Source organism: Berghia stephanieae, chromosome 2 (assembly GCF_034508935.2).
Source record: "Berghia stephanieae isolate SIO BIC M18660-M18661 chromosome 2, UCSD_Bste_1.3, whole genome shotgun sequence".
Taxonomy (NCBI): Eukaryota; Metazoa; Mollusca; class Gastropoda; order Nudibranchia; family Aeolidiidae; genus Berghia; species Berghia stephanieae.
This window is the reverse complement of record NC_088361.1, coordinates 114243108-114268668: the sequence shown is the minus strand read 5'-3', so window position 1 is coordinate 114268668 and position 25561 is coordinate 114243108. Positions and strand designations below refer to the sequence as shown.

At 33.4% G+C, this 25561-nt stretch overlaps 2 protein-coding genes across 15 annotated transcripts in view; one reads left to right on the top strand and one right to left on the bottom strand.

Moving 5' to 3' along the window:
• The window catches only part of LOC144966304 (ras-specific guanine nucleotide-releasing factor 2-like), a 376265-nt gene extending 360240 nt beyond the window's left edge, over window positions 1-16025 (top strand). For 10 of the 14 annotated variants that reach the window (XM_078902535.1, XM_078902534.1, XM_078902532.1 and 7 more), the window contains 8 exons: window positions 5841-6020; window positions 6745-6842; window positions 7031-7115; window positions 7650-7847; window positions 8383-8462; window positions 9166-9283; window positions 9978-10046; window positions 10763-16025. In XM_078902535.1, the coding sequence (XP_078758661.1) occupies window positions 5841-6020; window positions 6745-6842; window positions 7031-7115; window positions 7650-7847; window positions 8383-8462; window positions 9166-9283; window positions 9978-10046; window positions 10763-10879 (945 nt within the window). In that variant the 3' untranslated portion in view covers window positions 10880-16025. Of the gene's footprint in view, window positions 1-629; window positions 719-5840; window positions 6021-6744; window positions 6843-7030; window positions 7116-7649; window positions 7848-8382; window positions 8463-9165; window positions 9284-9977; window positions 10047-10762 lie in introns of those variants that run through there. The other 4 variants (XM_078902540.1, XM_078902537.1, XM_078902531.1 and 1 more) reach the window with 2 other exon arrangements.
• Window positions 16026-19837: 3812 nt separating this feature from the next.
• The window catches only part of LOC144966306 (uncharacterized), an 11897-nt gene continuing 6173 nt past the window's right edge, over window positions 19838-25561 (bottom strand). The window contains exons 4-5 of the mRNA XM_078902542.1: window positions 23089-23199; window positions 19838-22409 (exon numbers count right to left, since the gene is read on the bottom strand). Of these exons, the coding sequence (XP_078758668.1) occupies window positions 20781-22409; window positions 23089-23199 (1740 nt within the window). The 3' untranslated portion in view covers window positions 19838-20780. The remainder of the gene's footprint in view (window positions 22410-23088; window positions 23200-25561) is intronic.

Sequence of the window (25561 nt, the reverse complement as noted above, 5' to 3'; positions counted from 1 at the left end):
CATCGTTTGAAAACCTGAAATCAGGAATTAAGTTAATTGATTGACTTTTAAGTTTTAACGTTCTTATTTAGAATTATGCTGCCATGCCTATCCAAGCAAAATAATGTGCTTGATTTATCTGGATTGCATAATTTAAAAGATACATGCAGTAAGAACTAAATCAAAACGGAAATGATTTTAAAATTTGCCTCAATTTTTGCCTTGACGCAATTGAAGTGGAATCAAAGGACAGATGTTATTACAATTAATTATAATTAATTTTTTTTTCAAGTTAGATCTAAAAATGTATCTGAAACGTTTAAATTCAAATTTTAAGTTTAAACAATTGAAAAAAAAAAACCTCCAGTCATTCGTTTTCCTGGAATTTAAAATTAATCCGGGACTTGAAAACATCTCAAGGTATTCCAATTAGACTGGATGATTCCAATGATGACAAGTTTGTAAACTCTGCTTTGTGTTTAGGCCACATATCTTTTGGCCATTTATTTTCCTCCTCCGTTACCGCTAGATATACCTGTGCAATATGTATTATGAGTCATAATTGAAATAGCATGTCTCTGACCAATTGTCTGGAGAGCTGTAGCCATTTAATGGTAGTTGTGCCTAATGTTTATTTCTTTTATGTGTAGGTCAATCCAATTCTAACTTCAATATCGGTTCTGCACGAACAATGAGGGTCATTAAAATAATGAAAAACTGGATTTTTACTCACTATAAGGTAAATACTTTATCGGTTTCTCAAAATTTTCTCAATACAATTACTACTCAGCATTCAAATTTCCTTTCTTTTTTTTCTTTTTAATAAACTAATAGCTTTTCAGATATTTTCACACATTTTTTCAAACTACCTACCAGTTTCAATAACCTATAATGATACGTCATTATCTCATTTCTTAAATTTTATCCTCTTCGTCCAAGCATTTTTTAAAACTAATCGTTCAACTGTTTTATATGGGGGTGAAAACTAATGTCTTTGTAAATCCAGTTAACTAGATACCTTTGCATTACAATTTGGTGCTTCCATAATTTATTAATATGCGATACTGACAAGAGCTTGAGCAATTATATAATACACTAAATGTGCTCAAAGCGACTATACATTTATGATACCTTCAAAGAAACGATTCTATATATTGATATGTTTGAGAAAAGAATGTTATATTGAGTAACTTAGAATAAATCATACATTATCTAAAGCATATTCAAAATAGAAGATCAAATAATAAATATGTTTTGATTCGACTGATTATTTATGATGTATCTTAACAAAGTTATGATGGATACATATTACTTTGCCCTTTACTTTCGTCACTATATATAAGGCTTATCTTCTTAAATTTGCCTTGGACACGGTGGTTCTTGTCTCTTTACCATTATTTTGTTTTAAAATGCTTAGCCGACTCTTTGTTTAATCCTTTTTGGTATTAAGTCAATACGATCGTGTATTTCAATACATTTTTTTTTCTTTTTAGGTTAGTCAATAACTGACTGATAAGAGTTCTGACAAGGAGTCGGGTCAGCATTGAATTAAAGATTAAGTTTTAGCAAAAGCGTTAACACATATACAAACACAGACATACACGCCATATATATATATATATATATTATATATATATATATATATATAATATATATATATATATATATATATATATATATATATTTATATACATATATATGTATAAACGAAATTATTTGCCTTATTCAACAATATTTTTCTCTTTCTGCCGTGGATACAGTATTTGATAATTTAATGTTATCCCTTAAGGTGCACAATGAGAATTACAACAAATTCTAACTCAACTATACTATTAAACGTGATTTTGATTATTAAGAAAGACAATCTTTTGGCCTCACTTACCACGAAACTTTCATCATGAGAAAAATGGCATGGCTGTTTCCTGAAATAATGAATATTACTTAAGGAAGACATCTCAGACTGATTTCCGTACATTTTTGTTTTGGTTTTTTAAATGCATTGTTATCTGATGTTCAAATATTTTCTTCTCTTTCTTACTTTATCTTAGTGTTAACCTCTTGGCTTCAATTTTTTTTTCTGTTTAAAACAGCTTAGCACATTTGATTTTGATTTCCGGCTTGTTTCCACTTTTTAAAAAAATGCAGTATTGTTTTGTGTCTATCAGTATTTACAATACACCTTATAATAATATCAAAACTCTGGAAAATACCGTCTTATTTTCATTGTTAATGTAAAGCATGAATTCGATTGTTTCCCATTGAAATGTTTTGTGTCATTAATTTACCTATTAATTGTTTACTTCAAACTGGAAATTTGATACACAAATCAAATCATATTTTTCATTTATTCAAACTTTAAATTTGATAATTGTTTTCATTTTTATGCACGGAACCAATAGAAATAGATTTATGAATCCTTCATTTTCTCAAAGGTTAGCAACAGCTAAAGAGAACAATTCAAGGATGAGGGTCGCAAAATCTAACAATTCGTGACTCAAACTTGAGTTTGTAATTTTGTTCTTGTGTCATAAGCTCTACTTATTGCCAAACACACATGCACATACACACACACACACACACACTCACATACATACACACACATATTCAATAGTATGCCAGTAAAGTAGTGGGGATATCGAACTTTAATCATTCTCATCTGATTCGATCGAGATAATTTTTGTAGAGGGCTTAACATAGACACAACTTTAAGACTAGAGTAATACGATTTTTAAGGTGGCTTTAGTGTAAGAAAAGTTGAGGCACTGAATTTCCTGATACAACACTGTTTACAAATGCCCCATCTACGTGCTATAGTCAAGAATTTTATATGACGTAAAAGAGAATTTATTAAACCACTTGCATGCTTAGTTATATTGTAAAAAGTCAATCACAGCGCTGATAGGACATATTTTGTGAGACAACTTGATATTTCGATTTCAGAAATGACGCAAAAGAAGGAATTATACAAATAATGATACAGACCCCATTCTTATTGAACATCTCTGAGATCCCCAGTACTAAGCAAGGAATGCTTGCGAGCTTTGGAACATTGTTGAATCATAGCAAAATGACATAAGCCCCTTGATCAACTCTATGGGGAGACGTGTCCGGGCAATGATGGGGAATCGTGGTAGCAATAAGCGTTACTGACGATTTGCGTCGAAGTTTTCCTCTTTTTCCGATGCATAGCAACTCAAAGTGTGTAATTTGGGTGTTCGTTACGTTTACTTTTAGGTTTATGCATCAATGTTGATGAAACTTATATTAAAGTTTGGGACAAAACAAATATTATTTAATTAAGAATGCTTCGATGAATAATACACCATGCCATTTGATGTTGATTAGTATTTTGTATATTAATTGAAACTCGAATGAACCAAGGTGTACATGATGTCAAATGAGTGGTAATGGGTAGAATTCTGCTACAAATCTTTTGAATATGTCACTTATGTGTTAGATATTCACTGATTTGAAAGAGTGATTATACATACCGAATATTGTCAAATTAACAATGAATGTTGTTAATATAACTTTGGAAATGTGTATCTATGCATGGAAGTTACCCAGAGAGTTTAAAGGTTTTTAAAGCATATTCGCACTCAAACTATACTATTCGGTATATATAAATATATACCTAAGTCTGAAATTTCATATTACTCTTTAAAACATTGGAGACATTATTATTATTATTATTATTATTATTATTATTATTATTATTATTATTATTATTATTATTATTATTATTATTTATTATTATTATCATTATTTGTATTATTATTATTATTATTACTATTATTATTATTATTATTATTATTATTATTATTAATATAATAATAATAATAATAATAATAATAATAATAATAATAATAATAATAATAATAATAATAATAATAATAATATTAACATTAGTATTTTATTATTATTATTATTATTATTATTATTATTATTATTATTATTATTATTATTATTATTATTATTATCACCATCATCATCATCATTATTATTATTATTTATTATTATTATTATTATTATTATTATTATTATTATTATCATTAATATTATTAATATTATTATTATTATTATTATTATTATTATTATTATTATTATTATTATTATTATTATTATTATTATTATTATCATTACCATCATCATTATTATTGTTGATGTTATTGATCAGAGAAATATTATTATGGTCATTCGCCAGGAAAGGCCTAAATAACTCTTGACCTTTGAAAATATGACATCACCAAAATAAAATTACTGGCGAGCTGATAGTATTAATCAAAGAATCACTGCTATACTTTCCAAATACACGTATCTACAAATTTATGTCCAACTGAACGCAAATAAAACAAGCTGGCTCTTGATATCCTTCTGCTCTATATTTCTTGCTCTTTTATAACTGAAGCTGTTTGTTATTATTTGATACAACTATTTTTTGTATAACATGTCATGTATTCTTTCCTCTTTGCATCAATAAAGTTTATCTTATCTTATCTTATCTTATCTTATCTTATCATATCTTATCATATCTTATCTTATCTTATCTTATCTTAAAGCATCATGTCAATGACAAAAAACTTTTTGACTGGAGTCTATATACTTGATATGTACCCGAAGATATCTTTTTTTAAGAATTAGAAAACTGTCATTCTCCAGCAAAATTAAACCCCAGGTTTTTCCCTTCTGAAATCAAAAGGTTAATGATGGCAATGATGTAAGCAGTATCGTGTTCATCTTTTATTTAAATGCCTCTTACAAAGGTACATAACTACGTGATCTGAGTTTTAAACATTTACAGACATCAGTTTACATATCGTAGAATATAATGAAACCAACTATATCCATGTACATATGTTAATTTAACATTAACATTTATAGACTACAAAAGTATTGAAAACTTTTCAAAATTTAATAAAAACTGTACAGATTTTATATAGAGTAATTATGAAAATAACCATACGTAAATCTCAGAAAAATTAGCTGCCAAGCATAATTTTTAATTGATTCAAAAACATGCAGTATCATGTATTCAGTATGTGTATAATAAACGAGTTCTGATCGGAATAAACCTGCCACAATTGGTATATTTTATTCAGTATTATTAATTTGAAATATTAAGTAGAGAGAATACACTCTTGTGTTATTGTAAGATTATTTCTAAGGATACATTGTATTGAACTAGGACAGAAATAAAACGGAGATAATGGCGGTGTCGGAATACTGACCTGGCTTCATGGAAAGTTACCATCTCTTCGCCAAGACAGAATACCCATAATGATACCCAAACCATCTAAACTTGAGGTTAAATTTGAGCTATTATATTGCGCAATATCCATTAATTATGCTCAAAGCCAACAGCAACACTTAACATCTTGAATGGAACATGACGCCTGTATGGTACTATTACCATTTTGTCGACAGAATCAACGCTGTTAAAGGCCAAGTAATCATTTTACACGGTTACAGAATATGAGTAGAGAGCTTTTTCCTACGACTCAACGCTGCGGCGCCCAAAGCGGGACTTGAACCAGAGCCCTACAGGTCTGAAGGCAATTCAGTGTCACATGCGCATCACAAGACCGCAAAGCCTCTCAAGAAGTTCTAAATCTTTTTATCACTGCTCAGTACAAAATAAATGAATTGCCAATTATTCGGTTTGGCAATGATTAAAAATAAATAATGAATCATTCCTTATCCTTAGAAAATATTTGTTTAATATTTACAAATATTATTTTTTAAAAGACATTTTGCTTTGTGAGTAGACAGTGTTAATCTAAAATATTGAAGTTCCCTGTTGGTTGTTTCTTTATCAATATATTCACTGATTGTGATCATTTGTCTTTTATGTTTAATATCAGGACTTTGAATCAGATCCCGAGCTAAAATCTCAGGTGATCGACCTCCTGGAGGAGATGGTGGTCAATACGAACCTCCTACCTGCCGAGCACAAAGCCGCCGCATCAATACTCCGCACAATCAGCAAAGAGCCATCCCCTGAAAAACGGGTGGATCTCAACCAGCTTCTTGCAATACCCACGGTGAGTGCATACTTTTAAATATTCTGTCAAAAATGTTTTCTGTTTGTAGTTTTTGTAAGAAAACTTTCATACAATGGTCAAGATGATTTTTGAATGAATGGTAGTGATACGGAGTAGCTAATACTTGACATTGATTAAAATTCAATTCGCTACATAGTGAAATGAACATTATGATTGTGTGATTTTGTATTTTTAATTGATTCAAATTGCATTCGCTATTTTATGCCTTATCCCCATAGTACTTCACAATAGATTGAATTAATCTACAATGTTGAAGAAGAAGAAGAAGAAGAAGAAGAAGAAGAAGAAGAAGAAGAAGAAGAAGAAGAAGAAGAAGAAGAAGAAGAAGAAGAAGAAGAAGATGAATGTAGGGATTCCTATTATACGTTGTTAACATAATGATATAATAATTAACAATTTATAAAGCTGATATTTTGCCTTGTAAAAATTTAAAGAAAATTGAAATGCCATTCTATAAATCATTAAAAATATATACCCTCATATCTTGTTTTATCACTTGTATACTCAAATCCTTGAAGAGTTCGAAGGTAGAGAATAATGTTTACCTGTATTGACCGTTTGTTCGTAAGTGAAACCACTACTATGATAACGGCATGAATAGGATGATGAGATAATCACATGATTTCACGAATAATCATTATCTCTCTCTCTCTCTCTCTCTCTCTCTCTCTCTCTCTCTCTCTCTCTCTTAATTTCTTTACAGACAACATCGAAAGACAATCTGGACTCCCTATCCGCATTAGATATAGCTGAACAGTTGACCTACTTAGACCATCAGATATTTATGGCCATTCGCAGCGAGTAAGTTGTAAAGAACTGATTTCATCATGGATACCTTTTTAAAAACAATTCATATTGTTGGGTCTTTTCCCTTTTTTTTTCGTATGAACTGATTTACTATTTTTTATTATTATTGACTATTATCTTCACTTTCTAGACTTATTCTAGCTGTCTTATAATATACTAATTAAATTCATTTTCTTTCACAGAGAATTATTAAGTCAAGCTTGGATGAAACCAGACAAATGCCATAAAGCTCAACATGTTTTGTTGGTTAGCAAAAGATTCAACGAGGTAAACAAAACTGATTAGGTCTCTTGTTTGAAACCTACTTGTCGCATGCTTTTTTATTGTCACACAATTTACGTTTTATATTCATCAAACAATTCCATTCGCTACATAGATACTTGAGATGAACATTATGATTGTGTGATTTTGTATTTTTAATTGATTCAAATTGCATTCGCTATTTTATGCCTTAGCCCCATAGTACTTCACAATAGATTGAATGAATCTACAATGTTGAAGAAGAAGAAGAAGAAGAAGAAGAAGAAAAAGATAAAATGGCAATTCTGTCGTACAATGAAAAAAAGAACGTTTTTAAAAATTTTGGACAGAAAACTCATCCCTAAAATAACAACCGATTAAAATGACTCATATTGGCAAAAGTTTGACTTGGCTAATATTATATAATAATGAATAGATTAGCCAAAACTGAACTGAACCGAGTGGGAATTGAATTAGACGCATTGCATGCGTCTCCAATTATAAGTTTAATATGTGGCACAGTCGAAAGTTTATATATATATATATACCTTTTATCCCTAGGTGAGCCGTCTAGTAGTGTCTGAAATAGTAGGAAGGTCCAACATGCAAGATAGGGTGGCTTGTATTGAAAAATGGGCGGCCATTGCTGACATCTGTCGATGCATGCACAACTACAACGGGGTGCTACAGATATGTGCTGCTTTTGTAAATAGTTCTGTGTATAGACTAAAGAAGACTTGGGAAAAACTCTCTAAACAGGTAAGATTGTTGATTTCTTTTCCATTTTCTTTCAATAAAGTTTGATTAATCACTGCTGATGTAATATAAATTAATGAGTGCTTTTCTAAATTTCAAATTGAGTCACTCATTTTAAATATTTTTACGGTACGAACTATTTTTCTATGCCTAGTAGCTTGATAAATCACAAATAATATAATTCATTTTATCAACCGTCTTTAGACTAATGTATTTTGAGCCTCGTTGATATTTTGATTTTCATGAATACCTTAATGCAAAACATCTCCGCTAAAATGATTATTTTTTTTTAATTTTGTTCTTTGAGTCAAGTTGACTGGAAAGCTACTTATGTTTGAAGTTTAAAAGTTTTACATTCATGACTTGTAAACGTCCCCCTAACAGATCAAAATAATCTCTGATCAGGAATCTATGTCTAGAGTATTTTCTTTCTTGTTTTTTTTTTTTTAAAGTGAAATTATTTGTCTTTCTATATGGAAATAAGATATCTTTAACGTGTAATTTTTTCATTATTTATTTATTCTTTTATTTATTTTAGACGAAACAAATGATTGAAAGATTACAAAATCTTGTATCATCGGAGGGACGATTCAAAAACATGAGGGATGCCTTACACAGGTACTTGAATTAGTATTTCTTACAAATAATATACGTTGTACGTACCTTTTTAAATTATTAAGATATTAATTTATTAATAATAATGTTCAAGGCAAACTTAGAAGACAATATAATTTCCCATGATGCCTTTTATCAAATCAGATTTTACCATTAATTGTAAAAGGTATTAATGGCGTATAAATCCTAATTCCTTAATTTTATCCAATTAGAGTCAGTCAGAAAGGGACACATGTCTTTTGTTTATGTTATTTGATCCTACTGGATTTTTTAAAATGTAAACAACTGATTTGACTTAGCTGACTCAGACATGTTTGTTGCATAGAATGGGTATATTTTCATACTAATAGGTCAACTTTGAAAATGTTATTACAACGGAAAATAATAGCTTTTTATAGATTCAAACATCACTCTTTTCCTCCATTACTTTTGTTTCCTGACCTCGATTTACGTTATGAATATTCAATGTCATGTAGTGTCTACAATTAGAGTCATATTTGCATCTCTCTCTCTCTCTCTCTCTCTCTCTCTCTCTCTCTCTCTCTCTCTCTCTCTCTCTCTCTCTCTCTCTCTCCTGTCCCTTGCTTTGTTGTTGAACAGTTTTCCTCATGACTCTATGCTATTCACCGCAAAGTAATACAAATGCCTGCTCCATCGACATAATATATTATATCACACATCACTCACTGGTTATTGTTTTCATCAGATGCGATCCCCCGTGTATACCTTACCTGGGGATGTACCTCACAGACCTGTCATTTATTGAAGAGGGCACACCAAACATGACAGAGGAGGGCCTAGTCAACTTCTCAAAGATGAGAATGGTAAGATAAGTATTTTTCTCTGAATGGCTTTTTATCGAATCGGTACTCTAATTGTACTTTAGAACGAATTACATTTCCAGCCAACAGAAAGATGTTTGGTTGACTGTGTGGGTCTCAATAACCTAATTGGTAAAAAAAAACCCAAACTCAGTTCACAATGGAACCGGCCGGTATCGATCCTGTCTTTGGTTGAGGCCTTTTCTCTACAACCCAATGTCCATCCATTAGTAATCGAGTATCCAGGTCTGTTAAATCTAGCAGTAAATCATTTGCAGTAAACTAGTATCCTTTCCAAAGGGTAACAGAAAATTGTAATGATCAGCTGAAAGCTACCGAAACTTGGAATGAACCCCAGCTCAAAATATTTTATGGCTATCAATTTTTTGTTACCCATAGAAGAAACGGAAATGACGTCACCCGGCACTTTTTATTGTTTTTTAGACAACCATTTTAATTAGTAGTTCTCAAAAATCATAGCACTCAGACCATCTCACACCACTACTTATCGTTTAGTCTTCGCACCCTTAATTATTCCATTATATTTACTGTCACGTATTTTGAACGGAGAGTGTTTAACATTCTGCTTTCAATTAATTTTGTTTTCAACATTTGATCAAATTGATTAAAAAAGGTGGATACATAAAATGTGGATTTTAAAGCACAGGCATATTTTTTTTTTAATATTTAATTTCAGATTGCACATGTGATACGGGAGATTCGTCTCTTTCAACAAACCTCTTACAAAATTGAACATCATCAACGGGTAAGTTCTATTCGGCAGTCCATAATAAATAAAATATTAAATAAAATTCCCTTTATTCATCCCATAGGGGAAATTGTTCTATAGGGTCTCTACCAAGGGATGTCTGGAGTAACTCAGGCATCAGCTGCGGTGCAGCGTCGCAAATTGGGCTAGGGCGAGGTGACTTGCACACAGCGCAGCGGCTGGTGATCGATCTCGGTATCTTCCGGTACGAAGCAAAGACCGTACCGCTGAGCCACGCTGCCCCTACAATAATTCTTATATTTAATAATTAATTACAATTATCTTACACGAAATAACTTATTGTGTTACTTTTTCTCGTGCAGATTGTTTTAACTGGCTTAGATTATTATTTAATGCCTTTTTGAATTTTGGCATTGAATTTTTAAAATTAAAAATGTTATGATCTGTTTTCTTTTCTATTTTCTAGTCTAATATATTTACGAAACTTTAATTTTCCACAATGACTCTGCAAGCATTTATGCAGACATTGATTTTTAATATTATTTTTGTTACCTCAAGATTGACTGTCGATACAATATTTTTTTACATATTTTGTACATTGTAGACATTTTATGAATACTTCTGGTTTCGAAATGAAATTTATTTTAGAATTATTTCTTGGGGAAAAACTTGTTTTGTTTTAGTGCGGTTAAAATATATTTAAGTGCATCATATTATAAAAATTCATTATTATAAACATTCTATTTTTTCAGGTAACTAGCTATTTGTTGGATCCAACTCGACTACTGGATGAAGAACAGACGTACAAAGCTTCGTTAGAAATTGAACCGAAACAGTCCAGACTATCTGTTGTGTCCAATCCAACGTAATAGGAATAAACCACAATGTTTTATTTGTATTCAAGTGTATGGTCATGCTCAAATGGTTAATGGTTGTTGTTTTGTTGGGCTTTTCATTTCCTAACATAATGGTTGTGTTAGTTCAAGTCAAGTTTGAGTTGAACTATTTTTTTAAATTATGAATTGGAGCCAAAGAATAGTTTTTATCTAGTATGATAAAATCTTAATAGGATTAAGCAATTTTTACATCGTCAAATTATGTCATTTATAACTTGAAACCCTTCCTGTTTACATCACATCCTTCATTTCAACCATTTGGTGAGGGGGAAATACTCATACTGAAAACTGGGTTTTCATGAACCATCTCATCGGTCCTGGACATGTAGATAATGTAAAAGGTTACATCGTGCAGTGAGAAAAATGACTGATGGATTAATGTAATAAAGATTAATAAAGATTACATTTTATTTATTGTATTTAACCAGAGAATTTCTTGACCAATTAAATAAAAAAACACTCTGGTAATTGCATCTAGTCACAAAGATCTTCTATCTTGCCATTAAAATACAATGTGGAAATATTGTCACAGTACATCACTGCGCCTTTATATTACTATTTTCTTTCTGGAGATAAAGGCAATATATATACATGGATTTTGAAAACGTCATCTCTAATTAGTAATTACTCTATTACGGGCATTGCTAGGGTTTTACAATGGAGTCATTATTGGTTCGTGTCCTGTGCATTAGTCACAATTTGATAGTATGTGTAAGAGATTTATATTATTTGAGAGAACAAGTTGGGTAATGGATTTGTAACTACCCTTCCAGTCTGATACAGGTGTGATCCAAACACTTTAGGTCCGATTCCACGAACTTTTAACTCTTTTTTTTTCTTTAATTCCTTGTTAAACCAAATTACCTGTTTTGATTTATCCTTCTAAGTCAACTACCCAATGAACGTATATTTGTTCAATTGTTCGTGGAAAGGTTTCGTGAAAAATGCGCAAAATTGGATCACTCGAGGTTTTAAAAAAATAGGTTAACAAGAAATTGTAGACCCATTACTAGAAACAGTTTTTGTAAATAAGATGCCAGAAAATATAAATATCATAAATAGTAGTGCACCGCCTTTGGAAAATAATGGAAGTAGTTCTTTCTGGGCTATTTAAAACAACAGTTCGTCAGTGCATTTATGAAGTCTCTTTATTGATGCTTATCATAAATAGAGGATAGCAACTTGAAACCCCTTAAAAACAAAAACAAAACAAACGAGGATAAATACACTTTTCTTTCTACACAAACAGTTAAGAATATTGTCAATACTGCTGGTACTGATAGACTACTCAAATGTGATGTTTAAATTAAAATTCCATTAGTTCCTTTGTATGTGATCAGTCAAAGGGACAAATGTAACAGTTCATAGCGCAATGAGCATAATGTCAAATCCTGAAATTGCATTATACAAACGTGTATATTTGTCATTGATTTTTATTTTGAATGTAACATAGTTTGCCACCACTTCATCAATTTGTGAATGTAAAGTAATTTTTCGTGCAAATGAGAACAACATCATTGTAAATATTGTAAATATTGAGGTTGTTTAATTTTTAATCCGTTTCTGTTATCAGGACTAACTTACCGTTAAAGCAGTCAAATATCCCGTCATTGACGATTAAAAAAACCGATTATAATGTTTTAGTATGTAAGAGTTGTTTACACACCATGTTCACAGAGAGAGAGAGAGAGAGAGAGAGAGAGAGAGAGAGAGAGAGAGAGAGAGAGAGAGAGAGAGAGAGAGAGACGTCGAGTTTATTGTTTTAGTCATGATTCTGTTTTTTTCACTTCCTGTCTTTGAAATATATTATTATTGTTATTGCCTTTGTTGTGTCCATGACAATTCCGGCAAACTCTAAATCCAGTCAACTTTTGGCAAGCTGTGTTCTTGCATTCCTTAACTATATTTTTTTCAACTTTTATAATTTTCTTATTTTGTTCATATGACACTTTCGCAAAAAGGAGACTTCAAGTCTCAACCCCCCCCCCCCTTTTTTTTTCGCCCTTGTGCTGCAATTAAAGAGGCAAATTCTCTCTGTCTCCTATACCAATATACCTATGCTGTCCTCTGTTAACAACTTTCTTTCTTAGAACTAGAATGACATTATTTGTTTTGTCCACGCTCTTGTAGATTCCTCTGCTGAAATGAAAATATTCACATATATACCATCACAGGATATGAACAATGAATCCTTTATAACTGTAGATAATCTGTTAATGCTTTTCGACGAAGATCCAACACCCTTGCATGGGAGATGGGTTAAATTATTATCTTTCATTAACTCGATTGAGATCTAATTCCTTGTAAAGCGCTTTGAGCACATTAGTGGATATTGCACTATATAAAGCTCAATTAATTAATCCCCTCCCCCATGTTACCTTAACTTTGCCATTAAATTCAAAATTTATGGAAAGAAAAAAAATATGCCGCATCATTTCTTTTGTAGAGACAAGAGAGCAAAACAGGATTATCCGAAAAATTGTATTATGATTTTCCTTTCCCTGAACCATACTAACCTTTTCAGTGGATACGATAGAATACGGAGAGGACTTATAGAGTCAATTTCATATTTATTTCATAGCATAACATTAATTGTATTCAGCAGCAATGGTTTTAAAAGAAAAATATTCATTTTTAACAATGTTAATCATGAAGATATAGATGCGTACAGTATGTTTTATGAAACAAGGTTCCCTTTCTCTCTCATGTTCACAACTTCTATTTTTACAAAGTTAACTGTTTTATGTTGGTATCACTTGTTCAACAGCCAACTACATTTCATCCCTTGGGACAAAATTCTATTCGATTAACTGACATAGGTCTAAATTAAAGAATGTATCTTTAATGGGCATTGGTTTATTATTATTTTTCTTGTTCTACTTAATCCATGACTTGTTCAATTTTAATGCATCTCCAGTTTACTCGGATTTGTCTGATCTGATTTTTGTAATGCAAACGTTGCTACTTGAAACTCGAAAGGCAATGAAATAAAACGGAATAAAAGCTTAAATTTAAATTACAAAGACATATGATGTGACATTTTAAATTTCCCCTTTGCCAACAAAACACAATAAATGAGTCACTAAAACAAGTTTTATCGACAAAGGGCAACCCCCAAACATCCTCATCATTTGTGTTTGTAACTAATAATGAAGGTTCTATTTCTTGTTTTTTTTTCAGTGTTATTTACTCGTGATTTTTGGAGGTATGATGATTGGTCGTCCATATTAGATCACGTTGCCATCATAATATGTCAAAGGGCACATTATTATATTGCAATAGTCTGTAATATACGTATTCGTTCCTGTTCGATTTACATAATTGTTTTATTTCATCTTCTGTGTGTCTGATTTATATCTGTGATCTCATCGTTTTATTTTTATTGTGTTTATTGGAGGAATGATCACGCATTGTGTAAAATGACATTTTTTATCGAATTTAAAACAATGTTGTTTACTTTTCTTCATTTAAAGCATCACTTTAGTTACCATACAGAATGTATAAATCTAGTTTATATTGATTTAAGACTATTTCCTTATACCTCAGCACATATTTCATTTCATTTCATATTAAAAACTGTCTTGATATAGATTTCAATACATTCACTCAAACGATTGTTTAACCAGTCGGCCATATTGTCTATCTGTTTTGCTATAATAAACAGGATACCTTTTATTTCATTTATCTTTAAAATTAGAAGTTATAGAATAGTCATAATATAAATAGTTTGTTTTTATACAAGTAAAACGATTCTTTCCTTTCTCCCTCAATGCTCATTGGGTACGGTACTCTCGTCGAATTACATTTTATGTAGCTATCTGCCCTTGTTCTTTTTATTTTGCTCATGAATACTGACATTCTCAGCCAACTACGAAACAGTCAAAGAGAGATAGTAAGAGAGAGAGAGGGAGGGAGAGAGAGAGAGAGAGAGAGAGAGAGAGAGAGAGAGAGAGAGAGAGAGAAATTTTTTGTTTCGTTTAGTTTTGGTAATTAAAATTTCCTCCTCTATACTTCTTCCCTGATCTTACACTTTCACAACAAGAGAAGTAACAACAATACGACATAAGCTGCCATATTTCTATGCTATTCAAGCGCAAGTATTTTTTTTGTCACGTCTACTTCCTGCGTTTTACTTTCAGCCACTAATGTAAGGTCTGCTGGACAATGGCTAAACATCTTTTAAAAATGAAATTACCAGAACAATTTTGCTCCGTATAATAGGGTGAGATGACGCCTATTTATTTAAAAAAGTCTTTAAAATCCGAGACTTCCAAGAACTCATCTCAAGCAGATGGCGTTTTGGCAGCAATTGATCATTTTTATTAGTATTTTTCTCATCCAATATAAAGCAGGCGCTTTGTCACTGTACACCAGAAAGCTGATCTCGACGACAATATATCTAAGGACAATACGACCTGGTTTTATGGATTGTATTATATGTGTTATCTTATGGTGATGTTAACAGCCGACCATGAATTATGATTAATTATATAATACCATTGGAACTCATCTTCATCCCCCAGTGTTCAAAGTTATAAAACTTACAAAATAATATTTCACAAGTTATAAATTATTGTAATGGAGAGTGTGTGTGTGAATGAATGTGTGTGTGTGTTTGCTTGTGTGTATGCGGGTATGTATGGATATTGTTTTTTTTTTTTTTTTGTGTTCGCGCGCGTTGTGTATATATATTTTTCCTTTTCAAGTGAAAGCCAATACTTAAATGTAAATTAAGTATTCCACAAATGGATGTGTTACTATGTGTGTGACTGTATGTGTTAGTGTGTGTGTGTGAGACACACACACACACACACATACAACACAGAGAGAGAGAGAGAGTGAGTGAGTGAGAGAGAGAGAGAGAGAGAGAGAGAGAGAGAGAGAGAGAGAGAGAGAGAGAGAGAGAGAGAGAGAAGCAATTCGGTAGGTGACTTCGTAAAACTGATTTTCAACACAGACATAAAGTTACAGTACTATAATTTGATGATCTTTCCAATATTGGAACAATCCCATGAATTCCATTGTAAATAAAGATTGGATATTGTGATAAATATAAATTATTTGAAACTGTGTTTAAAAAAATGATTAATCGAAAGATAATAAAGTTACGTTATCATTTCTCATGTGTTTAGTTTTCCTTATTATATTTATGTATCAGTTGTTAAATGATTATCGCGTCTCAGTTACTGTATTTCAATTCACGAAAAAATAAGAGTAGATCAGTGATCATATAAAAATGTTTATCCCGGTTTGTGTAGCGTCAAACGTACAATAACAATAATTCCATTTGAATAAAGCGCTAGTCTATAAAAAGTACTTTCCGCCAGATCTACCAGACCCAGCTACCCACTCACTGCTTTGTTTTCAAAACTTTTTCTGTGCTGTTTAAGAAATACTTTGCCAGTATTCGACGGAATCGGCCTTAATGTTGGTGTCAAATTTACTCATGTAACCCATCCCCTCCCCCACCCACCACACTCACACATTCACCATTAATTCGGAGTAAACAATTTGCTGAAAAATTGAAAGAAAAGCTAAAACGACGGAGCGTCCATGGTTCCATCCCGATCTGTGGCGCATAGTTGAGTCATTGGAAAAGGCTTTTTACTCATATTTCTCACAGTATTCACGTGTAAGATGAGAACCTGGCCGATGACAGCGTTGTCCCTGACGTATAATAAATAATGTAGCATCGCCTAATTGACGTTATGTCTCGGCCTGAATGTTGTGTTACTGTTGGCCTTTAACCACGTGTAAAGCGCTTTGAGCACTTTTAGTGGATATTGCTCCATAAAACTGCTCAAGTTTTTTAAAAATAAACTGCATTCGTTCTTCATAATAAAATGTTTTAGCTTACTTTAACATCAAATCTTAGACCTTAAATCATTATTTTTTTGCTTTTGGTTACTCCGGTATAATACCAGTTTAACACAATGGGTGACTTATTTCTATTGATTGTTGAGATTATCATCCAGTTTAAAATCACGCGACTGAAGCCAGAAGGTAAAAATTCTTTCATTCAATGAGCCTTTCGAATTCAAGAGGAGTAATCATGGGTACTTCATAAATGTATACAATTTATTTTTATTACGCCCCTTGAACTAACTGCCACGGAAAGCCAATAAGGTCAAGTCTTGCAGATTGTGTATCAGTTCATGCCTTCCACATGTCTCTACCTGTGTCAAATTAATAATAATAATACTAATAATAATAATAATAATAATAATAATAATAATAATAATAATAATAATAATAATAATAATAATAATAATAATAATAATAATAATAATAATAATAATAATAATAATAATAATAATAATAATAATAATAATAATAATAATAATAATAATATGCATATTTCTAGAGCCCCTTTCGTGGAACCTCAAAGCGCTATTTAAAAAAGAAATAATACGTGGGTTGGTACTGCTCACGACGTGCAGGTTGGCGAAAAAAATCAGATTCCCTTTAAAAAGGCTCATTGCTTACAATTTTTCACTACGCTTATTTGTACAAGGGCTACTGACTGATTAATAGCCTTTTATATTGTTAAAAAATTATAGAGGCGTCATGGCTCGTTCTAGTTTTGGCTTGAGCGTCTTTGTTAAGCGCTATGAACACTTGTAAAATATTATATTGCTCTATTCAGCCCATGTTTTGTTTAATTTTTAAAAAAAAATACTCTCTACAAAAATTGCTGTTAAACGTGTAATGGTAGCACGTCGGACCGGTAGTCAAGGTAGACTGATTTTTTGGGATGGTTTTTTTTCTACACTTTTTCTTTCTTGTTTTTTCGGGCACCTTTCATACACACTTGTTCAGATCTTTATCCTTTGGGTAGAGCGCTAGTCTATCGCAAAGTACTGGGTGGGGTTCTCGACCTCCACAGTGGACAGGAAGGTAATTTACCGTGTCTTCTATCGCCTTATAGCTGTTTTCCAATTTGCTTTCTATCTTTGTCTTGTTATGAAACTACTTGGTTTTGTCCTGAGCCTGGCCGGAGCCCTTGCTGGGAGGGAAACAGTCAAATGCATAGTTATTGTTATGGGAGATGATATTTTTATCCTTGTAAATCATCTCTCTGTTATGTATTATTGTATATGTTATTTTTAAAGTATAATGAAATGTAAGCATTTGAGTGCCAAGGCCTTCGACAAGGTCCCTCACCATCGGTTAATCCAGAAATTGTATGACGTTGGTATCAGGAACAAAACCTTACAATGGATTGCAACTTTTCTGGACAATCGCACCCAACAAGTTCTTGTCGACGGCGAGACTTCCACTATCGGGATGGTGACACCGGGCGTACCTCAGGGCTCAGTCCTTGGGCCCGTCCTATTTTTAGTGTACATAAACGATCTTCCACGAGGTATAAGGTCAAAAGTGCGCCTCTTTGCTGACGACACAGCATTATATAATCAGATAAAAACAACAGACGACTGCAAAACACTAAATGACGATCTAGCTAAATTACAAGACTGGGAAACAATAAATCAAATGGAATTTAACGTATCAAAGTGCAATGTTCTAACCATCACAAATAAGAAAGCACCTATAACATTTGAATACCAACTTCATGGTCAAAACCTGGAACATGTAAAGACAGCAAAATACCTTGGCATCGAGTTTGCTAAAAACCTCAAATGGAATGACCACATATGTCACCTTGCTTCAAAGGCAAATCAAACAAGCGCTTACATCACCCGCAATTTAAAAAGATGCCCAATCACAACTCAAACCCTTGCTTTTAAAACTATTGTTAGACCAGTTTTGGAGTATGGCAGCTCAATTTGGGACCCATATACAAAGAAAAACATCGACACCTTAGAAAACATCCAAAGAAAAACAGCAAGACGCATCACAAACACATTCGATCCTTTCTCAAGTGCGTCTGAAATATCACAACGGATTGGCCTTGAACCTCTGGAAAAGAGAAGAAAGATAGATAAACTTAAATTGTTCCACAAGATCTACTACAAAAATTCGTGCCTTAAACTTCCAAACGACATCAAAGATATCGGCACAAGAAATACGAGGGGACACACAGCAAGAGTAACCATCCCAACATCAAAAACAGACGCCCACATGTATTCGTTTTTCCCTTCCACTGCCCGACTATGGAATAGCCTCCCAGCTGAAGTGGCTGAAAACGGTTGCCAACATGCCTTCACGCGATTGCTGGAGTTCACAACGTGACTTTTTAATCTATGTGGTTTTAGTATTATGTGCAGAGTTTTAGCAAGTTTAAAATGTAAAACACTACAAACTGTGGAGTGATCCTCGACAATATTGGAGGTTTCCACAAGACGAAGAAGAAGAAGAAGAAGAGTGTATTCCTCTTTGTTGGATCTTGTGCTTGTGTCCGGATGAGACTTATAGGTGATTTCAGACTAAGTACATTGATGGTATGCTCTTGGAATCTATATCTGATCCCTATTTGTTCCCAGTTCCCCTTTGTCTTACCTTTTCTTGGGTGCTTTAATTGTAATTCTAGAATTTCACTATCTCATTTTCTTCCTTTTTTTACTGGCGCTGATATAACCTAAATGTGTTGCAAGCACCATAAAACCCTTAAAAACAAACAAAACAAATATCGCAAAGTACTTTTCGACACTATTTTTGTAATTTTTGTTCAATGCTTTTTACAGTCGAGAACTTCTTCCATCTTAACATGTGTTTCATCGGAATAAGGCTGAATGAGCCCGATTTTGTCCGATTGTGCCCGATTGCGTCCGATTGTGGCCAATTGCGTCCGATTGTGCCCGATTTGACCGATTGGGTGTTCTTACTGACCTTTTACATCGTGAATAATATAATTTTGTTTAGATCAAGTTTTCGTACTACTATTTGTTCAATACTTCCAGGCAGTCCAGTTTTACTTTGTGGTGATATAGTCATGACATAACATCAAATAATCAAATCAAAATTCATTGCTTCTCTTTAAACTATATTTTTTTCGTTTATTCCCAAAGTTAGTATACTAAAGCTGAGCTAGACAAGGACTTGGGGATACGACAGTACAACACTAAGGGTAAAATGCAGGTGTAATGGGCGATTATATTATGATCTCATGATTGACAAAAACATATGAATGGCAGTCTTATCAGTATGGTAGCAATATAAGTGAAATTACGATGATACTGATGATGATGATGATGATTATAATGATGATGATGTGATGACGACGGTGATGATGATGATGATGATGATGATGATGATGATGATGATGATGATGATGATGATGATGATGATGATGATGATGGCACTTAATGGAGATGATGAAGAAGATATTGACAACGGCGATGATAATTGTGATAATATGTTGAAAAGAAAGAAATAATACCCACTTTTGCATCATACTCAGTGAACTAGATGTTTCACGTAAATATAAAATATGTTTCTTAAGTAGTTTACCATACCGTAAAATGTCGATCATGAAACTAGCCTAAATTGACTCGGGTTTTTTAAATAAGTAAAGTACTTTAAATACGTCTTATCTTTCCGCATTCGACTGAACATTCATTATGATTATTACTTTTTTCAGAAATTCATTTTTCCAACAAAAATCTGTCTCTTTTTTTATGTCCGTAAAGAATACACTTTTTTACAGCTCTCCCGTGTCAGTTAATCGAATGTGATTCTATAAATTCTAATATTATTCCACCATCGTTTGTCGTCAGACGGTATGACCAGCCCCTAAACTATGTCAACGTAATGTAAATTCGTAAATTATTATGGTACTTAATTCTTTAATAGTTCGTTTGAAAACCTTATTTAAAGTGATCAAATTTTTTCATTTCTGTACTATGACTGTGATTTTGAGACTTCAAACGAATAATAGACAACAGCTGCTACACTAAAATACTTCCTAGATGGACTAGGTCTGCCGATATTTGGTTGACAGTCCTATCCATGATAACATCTGATCGATTGAGAACACGTACACATTTGGTTGTTTCCTAATAAAATCAAGGAAAACATTCAAACCTCTAACTCTATCTCGACCCTGTGGTCCAAGCAGCCAATTTTGATCAATGTTAATTCCAAATGGAGATTTGTTTGTAAAGTAATGTCGATCAAAATTAAATTTCAGAAAGCGGAATGTATCTATTTCACTGCTTGGTAGATTGTTCATGGGAGGTAATCCCACTTCCCACAAACCGGGATATCTATGTGACGAACATCCACCTGTAAAGGGCGAGCACTCTGTGGACGAAATTCCAAAATCTAATGTATTCGGCCATGAAAACCCACCGCCTTCCTTCACAATGAAACTGTCATAAGTGTCATTAAGCCTTTGGAATGCTTGAAAGATTTTACCTAGAGATTCAGTACCGGTTTTAGACACTTTAATGCCATAATAGGCTGATAGCTCTTTCCTTAGTTGATTGATATTGTAAGCAGTTATATTACTGTTTGGCTCAAGTCGTAAACCTAGTCTAGCACCCATGTTAATGAGCTGTTTTGCATAAGGGGGATAGTTCCCGGAAATTGGTATAAATATTGATCCTGCTACAGGGCTTCCGTTTGGATTAACTCTTGGTGGCCACAATAGTCGTGTGAGAGGCCTAAAAGTGTTGCCATCTATGGGAGTATTTATAGCGAGATAGATTATCTTAGGTACGTCTCGGAGAGAAATGCCAAGGGGAGGTGATCTGGATCGACAAACACATTTAGGAAAATGGCAATTATTTTCTTGAATGCAACGCGTTTCTCCTTGTGTGTTTGGTCTTGGTTTTCCTCGATTGATATTTCCTTGCGGTATATACCTGTTCCAGATGCTTTGGACTTTTGGTGAGGTAGCTGGTGTTGTCATCATTGTTGTTGTCGTTGTCTTTGTCGTAACTGATATTTTTGGATGAAATTGTTGTGATTTTGTCGTTCTTTGAATATTGGTCTGATATAAAGAATGTTGTGGAATATATCCGTTGTTTGATCTCTTCACATATCTCGTAGAACAACCCCAAGGTTCAAAATTGTCAATATCAGACAGCGGTGTCGGGTGCTTCATCCAAGATATCATTTTCTCAACGTTTACAATGAAGACATCATCTTTTGTCAGCAGGCGATCTATGAACCGTTTCATTGCCGGTAAATATCCAGGGTAAGCAAACCACGCCGCATGCATATTTAACCCAAAAGGTGCTTTTTCGTTTTCGTATGTTTGAAGGAAGTTTGACCAAAGATATTCCAAAGCGTCATCTTCAGATTCTGGTCGGCAGCCGTCGACATAACCGCATGGAGTGCTCGTTTTAGGATCAGTGAGGCTGTGAATCATTATTTCCCAGAAGCCTTCATGCTTGGAGTATGTCCCAGGACATGGTCCAATCGCACAAGGATATGGGTAGCCATAATCCAATGTGAATGGAAACGGATAGTTGAGATCCCTGGCATATGATAACGAATTATCATAGATGTAACCGAGTTCTTTGAGAATGCGAGGTTGATCATCTCCAGCTGTCTTAAGATTCGGGCTTCTCCAGCCCACAACGTCACTGGAAGGTACCTGAAATATTTAAAAATAATATTTCATGATAAACTATTTTGAACGCAATTTGTTCTCGAACATGTTTGCATTTTAAGTGATGTAATCGTCTCAGTGTCCAATTGTTTGAATGCCTTTTATCTCTGATATTCGTCCATCATACCTAAGTGCGAATAACAGTGATAGTGAAATCTGACTCTCGTGCTGAGTCCTTGGGAAGACACTTTACAACTATTACCTTACTCCTATATAATTCAATTTGAATCAGTCTACCCTAAAGACAGTAATCTTTTAAAAGCGAGTGTGAAAAAATGTTAGCTGTTGTGCGAAATTATGCCGTATATGAGATTGATATTGAGTTACATGTAGTTTATTACATGATTCAATGAATAATTGTGAATAGAATGTACTGTCGTGAATATGTTGGAAATTCCAATATATTTGTTCTCTATTCTGAAAACAAACATATTTAAAATATTGGCCAGAAAATTCTTCCTTCAAATATCGATCATTCATTTTAATTATCGATATATATGATCATTTTGGCCAAAAATGTAAATACGTGGTTTTTCTACAGAGTACTACAGTATTTGCACGATATATCGATTCCTTCTGTAAACTTAGTATTTGTAATGATTCATCAAATAATACTGACGCAAATAACTGTAAGTGAATATCGTAAAAAAAAAACGTAACTTACATTACCCCGATATTCAATATTCATCTTTTGTTCTGTGGCCTCTTTCAGCAATTTCTCCGCCGTGTCGATATTCTCATGAGTGACGCTATGGACTCCCATCTCGTTACCATCCTGAGAATTCAAAACATCACAGTTTTAATTAAGTGCTTGTAAACAATTACATTAATTAGAATAAATAAAAATATTAAAAAATCCCTTTATTCATCCCATAGGGGAAATTTGTCTCTAGTGTCTATTCCAAGGGAAAACTGGAATAACCCAGGCGTTAGCCGAAGTGCAGCGCGCTAATTGAGCTAGGGCGAGATGACTTGCTCAAGGCCACACAGCGCAGTGGGTAATCGAACTCGGTACCTTTCGGGTACGAAGCGAAGACCGTACCGCTGAGCCACACTGCCCCTCTTATCATTATTACTTATCCGATCGATAACAACATTTGTCTAAGAGTTGCGTTTTGTAATGAAATTGATTTCGCTGTGATTTCCAGATCTGCACAAAGCAAGAGCTGGTCTTCTTGTACGGCTCTAAAATTGTATAAAACAGACACTAAATGAATACATATGAACATTTTATAACATTTCTACGGGTTTACCATTCTCAAGGCTCTTCGCAATTTTAATATATTTACCTCAGCAGGCGCATGGACCATATTATTTCCATTTCATTCAGTACTTAGACGTCATTTTGGTACTAAAATTCTTTCAATACCTTCACTGTCTAAAGCCAGGTACTCATGAATTTAGATCTTGACATTTCACAAGCTTTTAATTCTGAAAGTGTTGATTAATTTATGCTAATGGACAAATAAAAAAAATAGATAATTCATATGGATTATCATATGGCCACGTAGTTCAGTGGTTTGGCATTCAACTTTTAATTGAAAGGTCCTGAGCTCGAGCCCCGAGTGGCGCATAGTTGAGTCTTTGGAAAAGGCTCAATACTCACATTCTTTCACCATACTCGGGGTAAAATGAGTACCTGGCCGTTAACAGCGCTGTCTCTGTCTGAAAAATCGTAATACCGCCTAACATGTCTCGTCCTAGATGTTAAGTGTTGCTGTTGGCTAGGGAAAGCGTTTTGAGCACGTTTAGTGGATATTGCGGTGGAAAAAAAGGTCAAGCATTTTGTATGGGTGAGGAAAGAGAAAAATAGTCTTCACCTGAGAATTAAATGAACGCAGTTCTAGTGCCGCGTTACGAACTGGTTCCAAGAATCGGCCCCGCCCATGGCTTTTAAGTTCAGAACCTATGACGGACTCCGAGGAAGTAGATCGGTCATCGTTTCCCTGTTCTTTGCTTAGTTGGCCGCTTTTTGGCCGCTTTTTTCGGACTGTATAGATAGTATGCGCTTGGCTAAGAAGCTTATAACATTGCCATCCGGAAGTATAACGGACCAACACACAAAACTGTGTATATCCATGAACGTTTATAGTCGGGTTAATACAGTTCAATGAGCATTACTCATAAACGCGGATGGCAAAAAACAATAACAAAGACCTGAGTGACGCCATCTTCGAACTATCTATAGGTTGCTATAATAAAGCAGATAATCTTAGTGGCGTACTTTAACTAATGTAATTTATTCGATTTACATGTACAGTTTCAATGAATTTCACGAGTTACTGTGGTGTGGGTTGTTTTTAAACCAGTAAATGGTCAAAGGCGTCAGTGAAACAATCTGACAACTCTTGCTTCGGATAAGCTAAATGATAAAAACGATGCCGATATCTAACTTTTATCCATATCGCATAATCAACCTAACATTTGGGAGCTGAGACCGCTGCAATTTGAATGTCAATTATTGCATTTTTGAAAGGAGCTAAAAAGTACAATGTTGGTTGTGGAATATAATTATTAACAATTCTTTACGAAATGTTTGCTAAAAAGGTCGTTTAATTTTGAGTAGAAACGAGGAAAAAATATTTGTAACAAAAAGGCCCGTCCATTTGTTTTCCTGATAAAAAGAGTTACTTACACAATAATCTGCTGATTCCCTCATAAAATATCGGACTTCGTTGACTGTCCAGTGATATGACATGAATGATGTAACCCCACTCTTAACTACGCACTTTTTGTACTCACTTCAGGCAATATACGACTCTCCCCACCAAACACACATAATATATGCACACACTTACTCTCCCTCCCCCCCCCTCTCTCTCTCTCTCTCTCTCTCTCTCTCTCTCTCTCGCTGCCCTTTCGCGTGTGGGATGGACATTACTTTCACTCTCACTTTGCACTCACGGTCCCATCAATTTTTGATCCAAAAGGAAAAGGTCCAATGCAATGCCGAAAAAGATTCTGTTCTACGAACTGGCGCCAATGCAGATGTCGAAAAAAGGGCCGTACCTTAACCCTCTCCTTTCCAATATTAAGAAAATCTTCGAATTCGTTACGATACAACCAACATTTTTCTTATTTAAATTATTCTCTTGTACAGCATAAAATTTAAAGAAAATGAACAGTGCGTTGTAAAG